Source organism: Urocitellus parryii, chromosome 5 (assembly GCF_045843805.1).
Source record: "Urocitellus parryii isolate mUroPar1 chromosome 5, mUroPar1.hap1, whole genome shotgun sequence".
Lineage (NCBI taxonomy): Eukaryota > Metazoa > Chordata > Mammalia > Rodentia > Sciuridae > Urocitellus > Urocitellus parryii.
The window spans coordinates 62,322,288-62,335,798 of record NC_135535.1 but is presented as its reverse complement, the minus strand read 5'-3'; the positions used below and the strand labels follow the sequence as shown (position 1 = coordinate 62,335,798).

General features: G+C 39.9%; 1 protein-coding gene across 4 annotated transcripts in view; it reads right to left on the bottom strand.

Moving 5' to 3' along the window:
• Nucleotides 1–244: 244 nt before the first annotated feature.
• Cbx5 (chromobox 5) overlaps nucleotides 245–13,511 on the bottom strand; it is a 40,074-nt gene continuing 26,807 nt past the window's right edge. For all 4 annotated transcript variants that reach the window (XM_026398822.2, XM_026398824.2, XM_026398826.2 and 1 more), the window contains exons 4-5: nucleotides 10,658–10,758; nucleotides 245–8,836 (exon numbers count right to left, since the gene is read on the bottom strand). In XM_026398822.2, the coding sequence (XP_026254607.1) occupies nucleotides 8,686–8,836; nucleotides 10,658–10,758 (252 nt within the window). In that variant the 3' untranslated portion in view covers nucleotides 245–8,685. The remainder of the gene's footprint in view (nucleotides 8,837–10,657; nucleotides 10,759–13,511) is intronic.

Below are 13,511 nucleotides of genomic sequence, written 5' to 3'. Positions count from 1 at the left end.
GGACATGTTTGTATTCCCGCAGGTTTGCACCACCCTGTGGCTGTAGAAAGACAGCGACTAAGAGACCCAACAACCCTTAGGAAACCAGCCCCCCACCCTAAGGCACCCCAACCTTCATCCACCTCTATTCTTAAAGTCCCGCTGCTCTTTTGGAAACGGGATGTATGGCTACGGTCTGACATTCCAGGGCCCAAACTAAAAAAGGGTGTGAGATCCAGATCTTCAAACTACCACTCAAGATCCATATTTGAAAAGCAACCATTTATTAGAACCAATACAAGAGTATGAAAAGAGGGAAAAGAGGGTGGAAGAGGGGGAGAGAATGAGGTCTGAATCGGATGTCAGTTGTGGAAACACATAAATGCCTACTTTTAAACATTTTACATTTAAGAGGCAAACATACATATAGATCACTTATCCTTTAAAAAAAAATCAAAAGCAGACATGTTTGGCTGAAATAAAACTAAAAAACACAACCAAAACTCCCCCACAAACCAAAAAGTCCATAGAGAATTCAATGCCTCATTTCCATTCAGAAATCTGGCTACAAAGTGTGACTTTACTACTCAGGATGGTGCAGTGCTGGAAGGAACCCAGCCTCTTGAGTTTCTTAGATCCCATCCGGTGGGAAGTGGTGGAAGGCCAGCAGGCCATGGGCGAGTCAACTCCTGGCTACTTGGCAGGATGTCAGACTGTGCTCTCTCCATCCTCCAGGACTCCACAGAACCCTCCAGTACCCCCAGTACCGGGTGAACAGCAGGAGCAGAGTCCACAAAACACAGAGAACTGGAATGTGACTGCAAGGAGCCAGGACATTGTGCTTTTTCATGGGTTACCAATTTAGGACTAAGGAAGGGAAAGGAGAAACAGCCCTATTGGGAAGAGGAGCTGGCAGAGCCCCTAAAATGAAATGGAAAGAGGACAGTTCTTGAGCCCATACCTGGGCAATAGAAATAGTTTCCAAGGTTTTCTCAAACCAAAGGGGGAAAAAAGGTCAAGGTCAGGTTCAGATTGTGGACATTGAGAAAGAGATGACAAATACTAAATACAGAAAATCAGATGTAAGTCTTAAGGATCAATGCCCAATTCTAAGCATTACACATATTTCTGGGGGGTAAAAAAAACCCCTCCAATGTAGCTCTTTCTGGTGGAGAATGAGGTGGTGGTAACATTTACTGAACCATCTGGTTCCTATGAGGAGGTGGAGGCTTAGGAGCACGTAAGGGTACAGTGACCTAGCAGTACTGGGATCATTTGGGGGGAATGAAAAGTAATAGAAGTCAAAACCATTGAGACCCTCTGGAAACAGTCTGTTGGCTCCAAATCCATAGGTAAAGGAATCTTAATTCCCAACCTGCAAAGAAAAACAAGCAGTAGCACCCCTCCCTCATGATTCCCTAATCCAAAGCCTCTCTGTGAATGCAAGACAGAGGAGATACTAGTGCCTTCCCCCATAACATCCCAAGTAAGTCTGGACTATTAAGACTCCAACATTCAAGAAAACACTGTCAACATCTGAACTAGCAGCTTTGATGAGGGGTAGGGGGCAGAGAGTTGGCCGAGGTCACTAAGTAGTTCCAAACTTGGAGACAGCTCAGTGAGGACTAAAAGCCTGCATCAGGCTTACACTTCGGCTCAAGGAATCCTCCACAGAGGAACCTAAAGTATTCTATCAACTTTGATTCACAATGCCTCACAACACCCCTGTGAGGTAGGTCAGTATTATTACCCCCATTTGACAGATGGGGAACTGAGGCATTGAAAGGAATGACTTGCCCAAGGTCAGCCATTATGAAATCAGTTGAAGAGGTTGGCACACGTAGTTAGCATCCACTCAATTCATCTTCTGCTTCTTAAGAGTATTCTACTTCTCAGGTACACTTGGGAGCAAAAGGAAGATGATAGGTACACCTCACTCTGCAAATGAGATGAGCTCAATCAACCCACAATTATTAACTAAGGGTTTATTATTTATCTAGTATAATGTGAGGAACCTAAGAGAAACCATCTGCTTCTGAAAATTATGTTAGTGGAAAATAAAATTACATTTTAAACACTAAAGACATGAATTCCTTTGGGGGAAAAAATCTTAAGACGTGAAGAGCTAAGTCACAATGATTTCTCAAGGTTTTGTACTGAATAACCCAAATTCCTAAAATCCAGAAAGAAACAAGACCACTCTCAGGTAGGCACAAGAAAAACCTTAACCCACTGGTGGGCTTGATCAAGTCTCCTAGGGCTACTTATCACACAGCGCAGAAGCCCAGCACCACCAACCAGCCTCCAGCTGCTGCACACCCCTCCCCACCAACCCAGAGGGCATCATTTCCCAAACTCTCTGCCTCAGCTCAAACCCAGGACTGCATCAACAGCTTAAGATTAAGAATATAAACGGTGACCTCTATAACTCGTCATATATACTCTTGTAATATTCTTACCTCCTGCCAGAGCCATAGCTCTTTAAGGCAAAAGGCAAAAAACAAAACAGAAAACCCACGGACAAAAAAAACATTTGATGCATTCCCCACCCACTTTGGTTTTATTCTGAGTTCTGGTAGAAACCATTATATTCCTTACCCCAAAACTAGGACAAGGGGTTGGGGGTCAGGAGGGTACCAAACCCCAGCCAGCCCTGTTTTAGAATAAAATCCTAAAGCTACCGGAAACTGGAAAACACTGACTTGAGCCTTGAGAATGCCAACACAGTGACTTGAGCCTTGAGAATGCCAACACAGGAAACTATCGTTTCAGGTGATCTCAAATAATTTCCAGACAAATACCTTGCTTTTTTCATGCCCCTCACAGCGGCTAGTGCAGCAGGACCTTCTACATGCAACAGAAGCTAAAAAAATTATCAACACAGTACCATATTCATCAGGGACACTATAGTTCCAGGAACCATTAAAGACTTTAAATATAATATAAACTTTTTCTACTGATGGCTGATCACAATGGACAAATCCAAATGACAAGAAAGTTCAAGATTGATCTTCAGCAATGACAGTTTGGGTTCAGTTTTAACTGTCCCCAAGCCCCCAGAAATACACTCCTTAAAAAAAGGTAATGAGCTGACCATTTGGACCTGGATCAGCTGTCAGGGTCATACCTGTCAATGCCAAGGGACATCACACACACAAAATAGTGAATGACAAGATAAAAAGTTCATTGCATTCAATTTGGCCTAATTTCTTGATAATAGTTTCCTATTAGATTTTCCGATTAATACTGATGGCTCTTACCTAGACTGTGATAATTAGGTTTTGATCTATTATGACATTAATGATCACAATCAGTTGACTTTGAAATTGTCTTAATTAATGGCTCTTTCCTTGTCAGATTTTGCCTCCAGTGCAGGATCTGTCCCTCCCCCACCACCTTGTTTTAACTCCTCTCTTACTGACCTCAGAGACAAACAGCACTGAAGGATCACTTCTTCCCATAAAACAAGACTTTATAAACTATTTTAAAACATTTCTTCTGACAGAGAAGCAATGTGAGATGATGCTAGGTGAAATGAGGACCAGAAGAAAAGGAACTACCAAATAGGAAAATGCCACCTTAGAAAACAACCAGTCAAACATGATGTTCAAGTGGCAATGACAGGCAGAAGTAACTCTAAAGACAAGATGAGGTAGATTAAAATTCAAGAAATCCAGCACAAGCAAAATGAAACAAATTGTTTTTATGAAGCCATCCAAAGAACTTCACACTTAACTTTCCAGTAATTAGTCTAAATCCTGGGAATTCTGACTTCCAAAGCTTCTTTACTCTTGTTAATCCAGTCAGAGCTAAATTTCTTCTTATGAGCATGTGGGTTAGAATGGACAATTTCTTAGGATTACACTATTTCATAACTGGGTTAGGATTCATTGAGACTCCAGGTTATGTGTATTTTTGGGAAAGGTTACCACATAACTGACATAAGTGAGAAATCACTCTCCTGCTGTACTTGAATAAAACTGTACCACCCCAAGGTATATGCTCAGGTATTAACAGATGTGCCCCCAGCTTTTTTTTTTTTTTAAACAAATCTTCTCAAGAGATAGTACATTTTAAGCTTAAAGCCCACCTCATGTTTACTCCTCCAAAAGGGATAAGAAACTGAAATATGCATGAGCAACTTTGATAACATGTCCATGAAGAACAGTGTTAAAGAATCTACAAACAATTGGATACGTAACATAGCTGATACTTTCCACAAGCAAGAACTAACTACATCACTGAATACTTTGGCAGAGGACAAGCCAGGGACTCAAATCAGGGGTTCTCTATACCCATTCATCTGATTTCTCTCTCCATAATGACAACATTTTAAACTCAGCTTTGTTTATTTTCTGGAAAACAATTTTGCTGTGTTCTACGGCCAATTAGCTCAGTTCATCCAAGGCCATAGGTCTTTTCCACATATTAACTAATTAATGTCACCTTCCTACTCTAGAGCTCAAAACTACACCACATCAGTCAGCTGTCTCTGTTCCTAAACCAGAACTTTATACCCACTTGTAATCTTTTTTAAAAAAATATTTTATTAGTTGTTGGTAGCCCTTTATGTGGTGCTGAGAATCGAACCCAGTGCCTCACACATGCTAGGCAAGTGCTCTACCACTGAGCTACAACCCCAGCCTCCACTTGTAATCTTTACTACACAAAATTATTAATGATCAATTCATCCCATACCAATATTAAAATTCTCTTGAGTGTAGAAGGATGGCCCCTTTTTGAACTTGGTATCCCCAGGCCAAAAAATGTTTGTAGAATGAAATCACCAAAGTTGATGTAAATTAACATGGCGAGAATTCAGACAGCTTTATGTAAAACTCGGGGCACCCGATTCAGAGCATATGCCTTTGTGTGTAAGGCTGGACAACATCTGTTTTTGAAAACAATCCTTCATTAGAGGGTGAAGCCAATGTCAAACAGTGGCTCCAGACCTTTCCTCTCTCCTCCTTGGTACAGACATGCCTGATGATTCAATTATAAAAGTACAGACCTCAAGTCTATACTGTGTTAGACTGTAAGTTAAAGACTGTAAATAAATAACCCTAACTTTGACTCTAAAAATCTAAACCAAAGGGATGGGGTCATAAATCCCCCTTTTTTTTAGCCCATTTGAGATTTTTCAATTTGGCTCTAATAGGGCTCTCACATCCTCACAAAGTAGTGTTTTAGACCCTCAAATTTGAACCCTAATGCCGGAGACAATGATTCCTCAGTCCAAATGCTGCTCCTTCACTGTTCCTTAGTGAGCTGGATTAAAGCACAGGCCCAATAAAAACTCAAGATGAAGTCCTAAAACCTTTCCCAGTGCCCTGTTATTTGGACTGAATGTAAAGAAAACAGACAACAGGTAGTTCTAGAACAGGAATAAAAAGAATTAAGGATAATAACTGCCTGGGCTGTGGGAATAGGACCAACCCTTCAACAACCAAAAGTATGCAGATATGGTTGGGGGACAGCCAAGGACCATCTAGAGTTGTCAGTGCTGGGAGCACCACAGGTTCAAATATTCCCGAGAGCCCGTTTGAACAAGGAAAAAAAAAAAAACCAAAAAAAACAATATAGCTCTCTCCAGGTTTAAAATGGGCACTGCCCTCCAGGCTGACCTTCCCAGTAGTGGACTTAAACCTGAGAGCCATTTGTGCAGTCCTGGGAATCAGAAGACCTGCTAAGCTGTCCCTGGTAGACTCTACTCCAAAAAGCTCTGTTAAACTCTGTAGAAAGGGATATCGCTTACTGCTGTTTATTGGAAGAAATTCAGCATTAGAATGTTTTGAAAGAGAACTGAACACAGGAAAAATATACCGCGAGCACCTGAGACCTACGCATTTAAGAGTGTTTTCTTTGCAAACTGGGTGCAACAGCATACCTGTAATCCCAGTTACCTGGGAGGCTGAGACAGGATTCCAAGTTGGAGGCCAGCCTGGGCAACTTGGCAAGACCCTATCTCAAAATAAAATAAGAAGATCTAGGGATGTAGCTCAGTGGTGAGCACCCCTGGCTACAAACTCCTCAGAGAGGAGAAAGTTCCATGAAACAGATTTGTTTGAGGCTGCAATTCTCCAATGGAGAGAACAACTACCCAGCACCAACAAATGCTGGAGGCACTGGCAGGCATCTGGTTTCCTTTGTGCTAAGGGCTGAAATTAGTATTGGTGCTCTGGTTCCCTACATTCCACACAACCAGCTGTGAGTAGCAAGGAGAGAACAAAAGTTGTTTTGATGGTAACTCAGAAAACCATGATTCTATAAACTGAAGACAGAAAAAGATGAAATGAAGAGAATTAAAAGGGGTGATGAGTAACAGATGACACTAGGGTCATTTTGGTAAAGGAAATTCAGACTTTGATAAATGTTTTCAACATTACCTATAGCCACAGCAAAACATCGTGTACCTGGTTTCAAGGACTAATCTCAGTACCAAATATTGCTGTTTTCCTTGTCCATGTGCTAGATTTGATTTTAAAAACATGGTCATTGCAGTTCACATAACCACTATCACTGGGAGGCATGCACTGGTTACTTAGGTAGGTTAGCATTTTCTCCAGCAGTCAGTCAAAGTGATCTGGGTGATCCCCTTCTCAGGAGCTCTGGACATCTTTTGCCCTATTCTTACCTACCCTGATATCCTGTGTTACTTGTACGAAAAATGTGTTTTCTGACCATCCTTCTTTTCTTGCTGATGCCCATCAGATTAAATACAAATGACTGTCAATGATCTACCACTTGATCCGGCCTTTAAATCCTTCATAGAGCAAAGAAATATGGAGATAAAAACTCCTACCCACGAAAGGAATGGGTTATGAGCTCTCCCCCCAATCACATTACCATTCAAAAAGATTTTCCTGGCTGACTTAAACCAAAAGCTCCATTGTTCCAGTCTGTCCTGTCACTGCAGCAACAGCTGTCTTCTCAACTGTGCAGTATAATTTTTGACATAATTTATACAACATACAGAATTCAATCAGCAGCTGAGCAGGGAAGCAATGTAACAAATGCTATGAATGGGTATATGATTTGCATATTATTTGGCTCATCTGTGGACTGGAGCAATCCACCATTCCCCTCATTACTATGAATAATCTAGCAATGGCTGAATGCTCCTGGCCAGACAGCTATATGTTTTAAAAATCAAAAACAACAAAAACAGCCTCAATGGCTGGCAAACTCTAGAATTAAGGCTACTTCAAGCATTTATTCTTATTTCCTCAGCTTTGAGGCTGGGACAAGGATGCTCAAACCCTGCTACTTCCTTATGTTTAGTCCTGATTCTCTAGCCCTCTCAATTACAAGAAAAGGATAAAGGGAAGTAGGGCATTGTTTGGGGGACAAAGGCAGAAGGATATTATCATAAAAAAATCTCTCAATTAGCAAAGCAAGAAGAAACCAAAAGGGAACTATTTGGCTGAGTAGGGAGTAAAGGTTGTGTCGACATGCTAATGCAAGGACCTGCCACTTTCTGAGGTGATAGTTTTCCATGAAAATGGGTTTTAAAAAATAAGATTCAAATAAAATTTGAGGGTGGAAAAGGAGAAGAACATTAATACTTTGTGGACTCTGTTGGCAAATCCAGGAGTCAAAAAAAGCAGGAAACGTATATATAATTGTTAATGAAAATTTAAAATTGATACTGTGGCCAATGGCTCCCCTCCAATAATTCCCCACTGAAAATAATGACATGGAAGGGCAACATAGGTCCATTGAGAAGAGAGAGTCAGGTTTGAAGCCTCTTTGGTAACAGGAATGCTTTGGGAGGCCACAAAAGTTGGCAGGGTTGGAGGGTGCCTAGCACCTTGGCACAAGCAAGCACCAGGCAATCACTCACACCTACATAAATACAGTCTAAATATAAGGGATGGAAGGAAAGAATACGTACACATCATACATGATAAAGACAACTGTTTCTTGCCCCTACCCCATATCCTCTTGTCCCATAGTTAATAATCTTGTCATTTTATGACAAACTTACAGAAGGAGAATCAGGGATTACTAAGAACAAGGCCAAAAATCCTAGGGCTAAAAGGAGGGCCTTGATAAATTTCAACATAAAATTTCAAGTCCTCCAAAGGACGGAGTTATTCTGGGAGGATGGGTGAGGATGAACAACAGAGGGTAGCCCAGAAGAAGACCACATCAGGGACCCTGGATTCTCCTGGGTAGAGCTAAAGAAGTTGGGAAAGCCCCAACAGGTAGGCAGTTGCTATTGGCTTTTTAAAAGATGGGCAATATTCTTTCCATCCCAACATGTTAAAATAAAGGCCAGCTGGTCATCAACATATTCTGAGAAACAAAGCAAGAAACCAAAATTCATCATCATTGTAATAAAATCCCCCAATCTAAAAAGCAACCAACCCTGAAAAGATCAAGACTCTTAAGGTGATTAAAAAGTTAAAACTTATCTTGAGGTCACAGGGGAGCAGAAGGAAGAGATAAGGGCAAAGGAAAAACTTGTGGGAATTACACACAGTATGTAAATGCCTGGTCTTCACAGAAAGACACTTATCATGAATCAGACCATCAGTTATGTTACAAGAGAACCAATACCAACATTTCTCCTGTGGAGCACAGTGATAAGCACATTTTTTTTTTTTTATGGATGTGTTTAGGATAGAAGAGGGTGGGCAGAAGGGAAAGGCAGGGAGGCGAATGTATTATGTACAAAGAGAAATGACAGAGACCACCCGTCCTTTAGCTCTTTGCGGTTTCTTTCTCTTTGTTTTCCGCATCCTCAGGATATGCATGCCACGTCAGTCTCTCTTCATAAAATGCTATCACAATTTGTGGACATTTCACATTAGCTTCTTTTGCAAGAACCAAGTCGGCTTCATCTGTGTCTTTCCTGGAAGGAAGAATAAAAGACTTAGAAGGAAATGAAGTAAGAGGGAGAGAATCTGTCCAAACAGACTTTATGTCACTATGTGCACTGAACTGACTTGATGTCCTCCTCAGCTTTATTTCAGGGTGAAAGGATGAATAATACATTATTCTACTTTTGTAAGTTTTATTTGTGTGTCTCAACATGTGAGTAAACACAATTAAACATGTACTCAGCATAATTATGATATGTGTAAATCTAGTTTCTGAATCATTTTAAGCAAAGAGATCTAATCCTCCTCATTTTGTGGCCTTTTAAATACTCATTACCCTTGGTCATAACTATGATCCCCCCGTCCCCCCACCGCCGCCCAGTGCGAGGATCAAACCCAGGACCTCATGCATGCCAGGCAGATGCTCTACTACTGAGCCATATCCCTAGCCCAAGAACTGTGATTTGAAACAATAAGAACATGGAAATTTGGTGAAAATTCCTATTACCCAAGTCACATAGCCCCATTACCAAGTAAAAACAAAATTATCTTAGCAACACAAATATTTTAATTAATCAAAAAAAATTTAAATTCTCCTGAGATGTGGACAAATATAGCTATACTTTCTTTTCTAGAAAATTGAGCATTTAATTCACAGAGGGAAGTATTATGGATGAGAGGAAATAGAAAATGCATAGCTTAGAGCAGATATTAATTTTGGACTATGGTAGAAAAAACTAGTTAAATATGTGAATGTAGGTGGGCACACCTATAATTCCAGTGACTTAGGACACTGAGGTAGGAGAATTTCAAGTTCAAGGCCAACCTCAGCAACTCAGTGAAATCTTATCTCAAAATAAAAAGAAAAAAGAATTGGGGATATAGTTCAGAGATTAGATGTACCCTAGTTCAATTTCCAGTATCAACTACAACCAAAAAAAGTTACGGGTCTAAATTGTTTAGGGCCTCACTAAGCTGCTGAGGCTGGCTTTGAACTTTGATCCTCCTGCTTCAGCCTCCTGAGTCACTGGGATTATAGGTGTGCACCTCTGCACCCAGCCCCCTTTTTATTTTGTTAGACAGGGTCTTGCTAATTGCCCAGGCTGGCCTTGAACTTGCAATCTTCCTGCCTGAGCTTCCAAGTGGCTGGGACTACCTTGGCTAATCACCCCACCTTTAAGAACCCAAATTGAGCTGGGCACATTGATGCACACGCCTGGAATCCCAATGACTCAGGAGGCTAAAAACAGGAAGATGTGAAGTTCAAGGCAGCCTCAGCAACTTAGCAAATGTAATCTGTCTCAAAAAATAAAAAGAACTGGGGATGTAGCTCAGTGGTAAAGTGCCCCTGGATTCAATCCCTAGAAATAAATAGATACAACAAACTGAAAAAAGTACTGCACTTTACTTCAAGAGCCACTCTCTCTACTGGCCAAAGTAACCTGTGCTTTGGTCAGTATTAGCCTTAATATTTTTTGTTGAGGTTATTTTTCTCTTTTTGATCATTCAGTGGTCTTAGCCCCCAGGAATGGTAGAAAGTCTAATTCAACTCTTATTGTCATAGGCTCATGGTCTTATAGTAAAAAATTCAGAACTGTATAAACAGATAGTTTATGTTTTCTACTTTTTTCTGCTATATGGGCTACTATAACATAATTTGGTTTCATAATGAAGCTTGAGAATGTCATAAATACATTGTGAATCACAATTCTCATTTAATGCCAAATAGCAGGCATAGGATTTGGATCTCTGAAATTCAAAATTCTTAGTTTGGGAATTCTCAGTCTTGTCACTCTATCTTCCATACAAATTCAAAGAAACACAATCATGAAGTGGAGCCCAATCTCTCTCACCATTTCATTAGGAACATTAAATCACCACAGGAATCTGTCGCCCCAATGATCTTTTCTGGTTCCAGTCCTCTCTCAAAGCCCCGAGCAATATCATTGCTCTGCTATAAATAGAAGATAAAGAAAGGTTACTTACAGCTTGGAGAAAGAGTAAAAAAAATTTCTGTTTCTCAGCACAACAAGCTCAATCTGGGTTAATATCATGTGATACCACTTCTGTCACTGATTCAAAAAAAGTCTTAGGATTTAAGAAATATAATAACTAGGTTAAGTTGGTGACACTATGATGCCCAGAGATTTTTTTTTTTCTTTTGCAAGAAGATGCAATTGTCCTTCCTTATATTCCCTTCAAAAGATTCAGAGTGACCCTTACAAGTCTGTAAGGTCCCATGAGATGTTCGGAAGTCACTATTTAGAAATTCCTCTAATCCTCCTACTCACTCTGAATCTCTCTAGTATTCTAAGCAGCTGCCCCTGTCCTATAGCTTCTGAGACGACAAGCAAGTTCATGTTTACGCTACCTAAACCTTTTCTCACCTTAAAAACTTCAAATATACCATCTCTCTCAACTCTTTTTTTTTTCTTTTTTAAAATTTTTTAGTTTTCGGCAGACACAACATCTTTGTTTGTATGTGGTGCTGAGGATGAACCCGGGCTGCACACATGCCAGGCAAGCGCACTACCATTTGAGCCACATCTCCAGCCCTCTCTCAATTCTTATTTGAGGCTTTTACCCTTAACACTGAATAATAATTTCAATTTTCCTTTTCACACAGTCACCTATGTTATGAAAGAACAGAGGTAAAAATGATATGAGGCTGATGACACAAAACAGTTTCAAAGATCACAAACTCTAATACCCACACACTTGGTCTGCCTATCCCCTCCAATGTGAATGAGCTGTTAGTGAAGGTAGAATTGGACTGTGATTATGAACTAACTAACTAGTTGATAAGTCACAAGAGAAGTGTTGAAACTTGGTTTAAGTGTAATCATTATCTAGACAGGGTCTTATCCAGGTGGAGAGCAAGAAAATAAAATTTCATATAAAACATAATTTTTTAAAACTATATCATGGAAGATAATGCAAGCTTATCTAGTAGCAGCATACTAAAAAATTTAGGAAAACTATCCAAATGAATGAAATCCCTTGTGTCTAATTTTTATAAGATCTCTTTGATCTAAAATTCACCTTACTTTCCTCTAAGAGATGCAGGGTTCAGGTGGCCCCCAAAGATACCAGAACCCACAATAGGAAGGAAATTCCAGGCATGGATCAAGGGGAAATACTTTTAAAAACATAGCCTCTTTTGGGGGTTCTTAAGGGGAAGAGGTTCCCAGATGTGCACACAGCTGCTCACAGCTGGAAAGCTGGCACATGGTCTGGGTAGTAAATCATAGTTGGCGGCTGAAAACAGTTTGCCACATTGAGAGGGAAGGGGGGAGGGGGAGGGGAGAAAAATATTCAAGCTGCTGAAAAGGAGCTGAGGCGAGGTAAATGCTAAAATCATCATAGAGACAGTGATTTTAAATCAAGCATAATACCAACTAACCAATTTTTAATGCAATAGTGTTAAAAAAAATGCAATCCTCCTCTGTTCCTCTATACTTTAAAACATACAATCACCTGTCTTCCCTGCTACCTACCTGATAGCCACCAGTACTGCTCAGAATGCTATCAAGGGCCGCGGGTGAACAGCACAGGTAGGGGTTGTTTTCAAGGTCGGCAGCCTCAGAATCAGGCCTAGGAATGAAACTCTGTACTGGCCAGTGACACTAAGCCAGATTACTCATATTGCTCCTTTGCAAAAGGACAGAAACCCTAGATTGAGGACATACTCACTATCTGTCACAAATGCCTAACTGGAAGTTTTATACTGTGTTATTTTTGCTCTCTTAATTTAGACAGAAACTGAATCAAATAATAAAAGCCAGAATACAAAGGACTCATAAAAAAGAAGAAAGAGACTCAAGACCTCCCTCCTTAGAGAAGGCAAAGCATTCTCAAATCCTTTATCAGTACAATATATCATAATAATATACAGACCTCACCAAAATAGGGCAGTTTTTAAAATAAGGTTGCAAAAAACAAAACAAACAAACAAAAAACAATTATTCGGGGAAACAAATAAGGACATAGAAATTGTGAGTCCCCTTTCACTTGCAGCTTCCAATCTTTCATGCTCACTTCTTTTTAAGCTGTTTTTCTATATCTTGCCCTATGAAGACCAGGAATCATTTGTGTAAGATTTTCTAAACCATGATTCCTGGGTCCAAAACACAGAGATTCTCCTTGAACTAGTCTGGGGGTGCATCTTGGGCACTGGAGATTTTTTAAAGCAGCTCCCCCAGGTGATTTTAATGTGCAGCCAGTGATAGGTATCCACGCAGAATAAAGATAAATAGAGGTGCTTGTGGCAGTGATGCTGGAAGACTCAGAAGTGGACTTATGCTTTTATTTTATTAAACTTTAAGTGTGTGATATATCCTTCACCACAAAAGGTTTGTAACCTTGAAATAAATGAAAGGAATAAAAGCTGGAGGGTGGTGTGTGTTTATGTGCACACATACAGGTGAAAAAGGATGTAATAACAGTGCTTATGCTAGTTACTTGAGAGCTAAAGAGCACAGATTAAAGCAACTGAATCAAACAAAAATTTCATAAATATACTTTCCAAATAAACAACAAAAAGATTCAAAAAGAAGATTAAAATTAATTTCTTTTGTGAAGTATGAAAATACATTAGGATCAAGAGAGAACAGAAATGTCAGTTAATTGTATATTATGTGAATTTCATCTCAATTAAAAAAATAGAAAGGGTTGAAAACAAGTACTATCATTAAAACAAATAAAGGT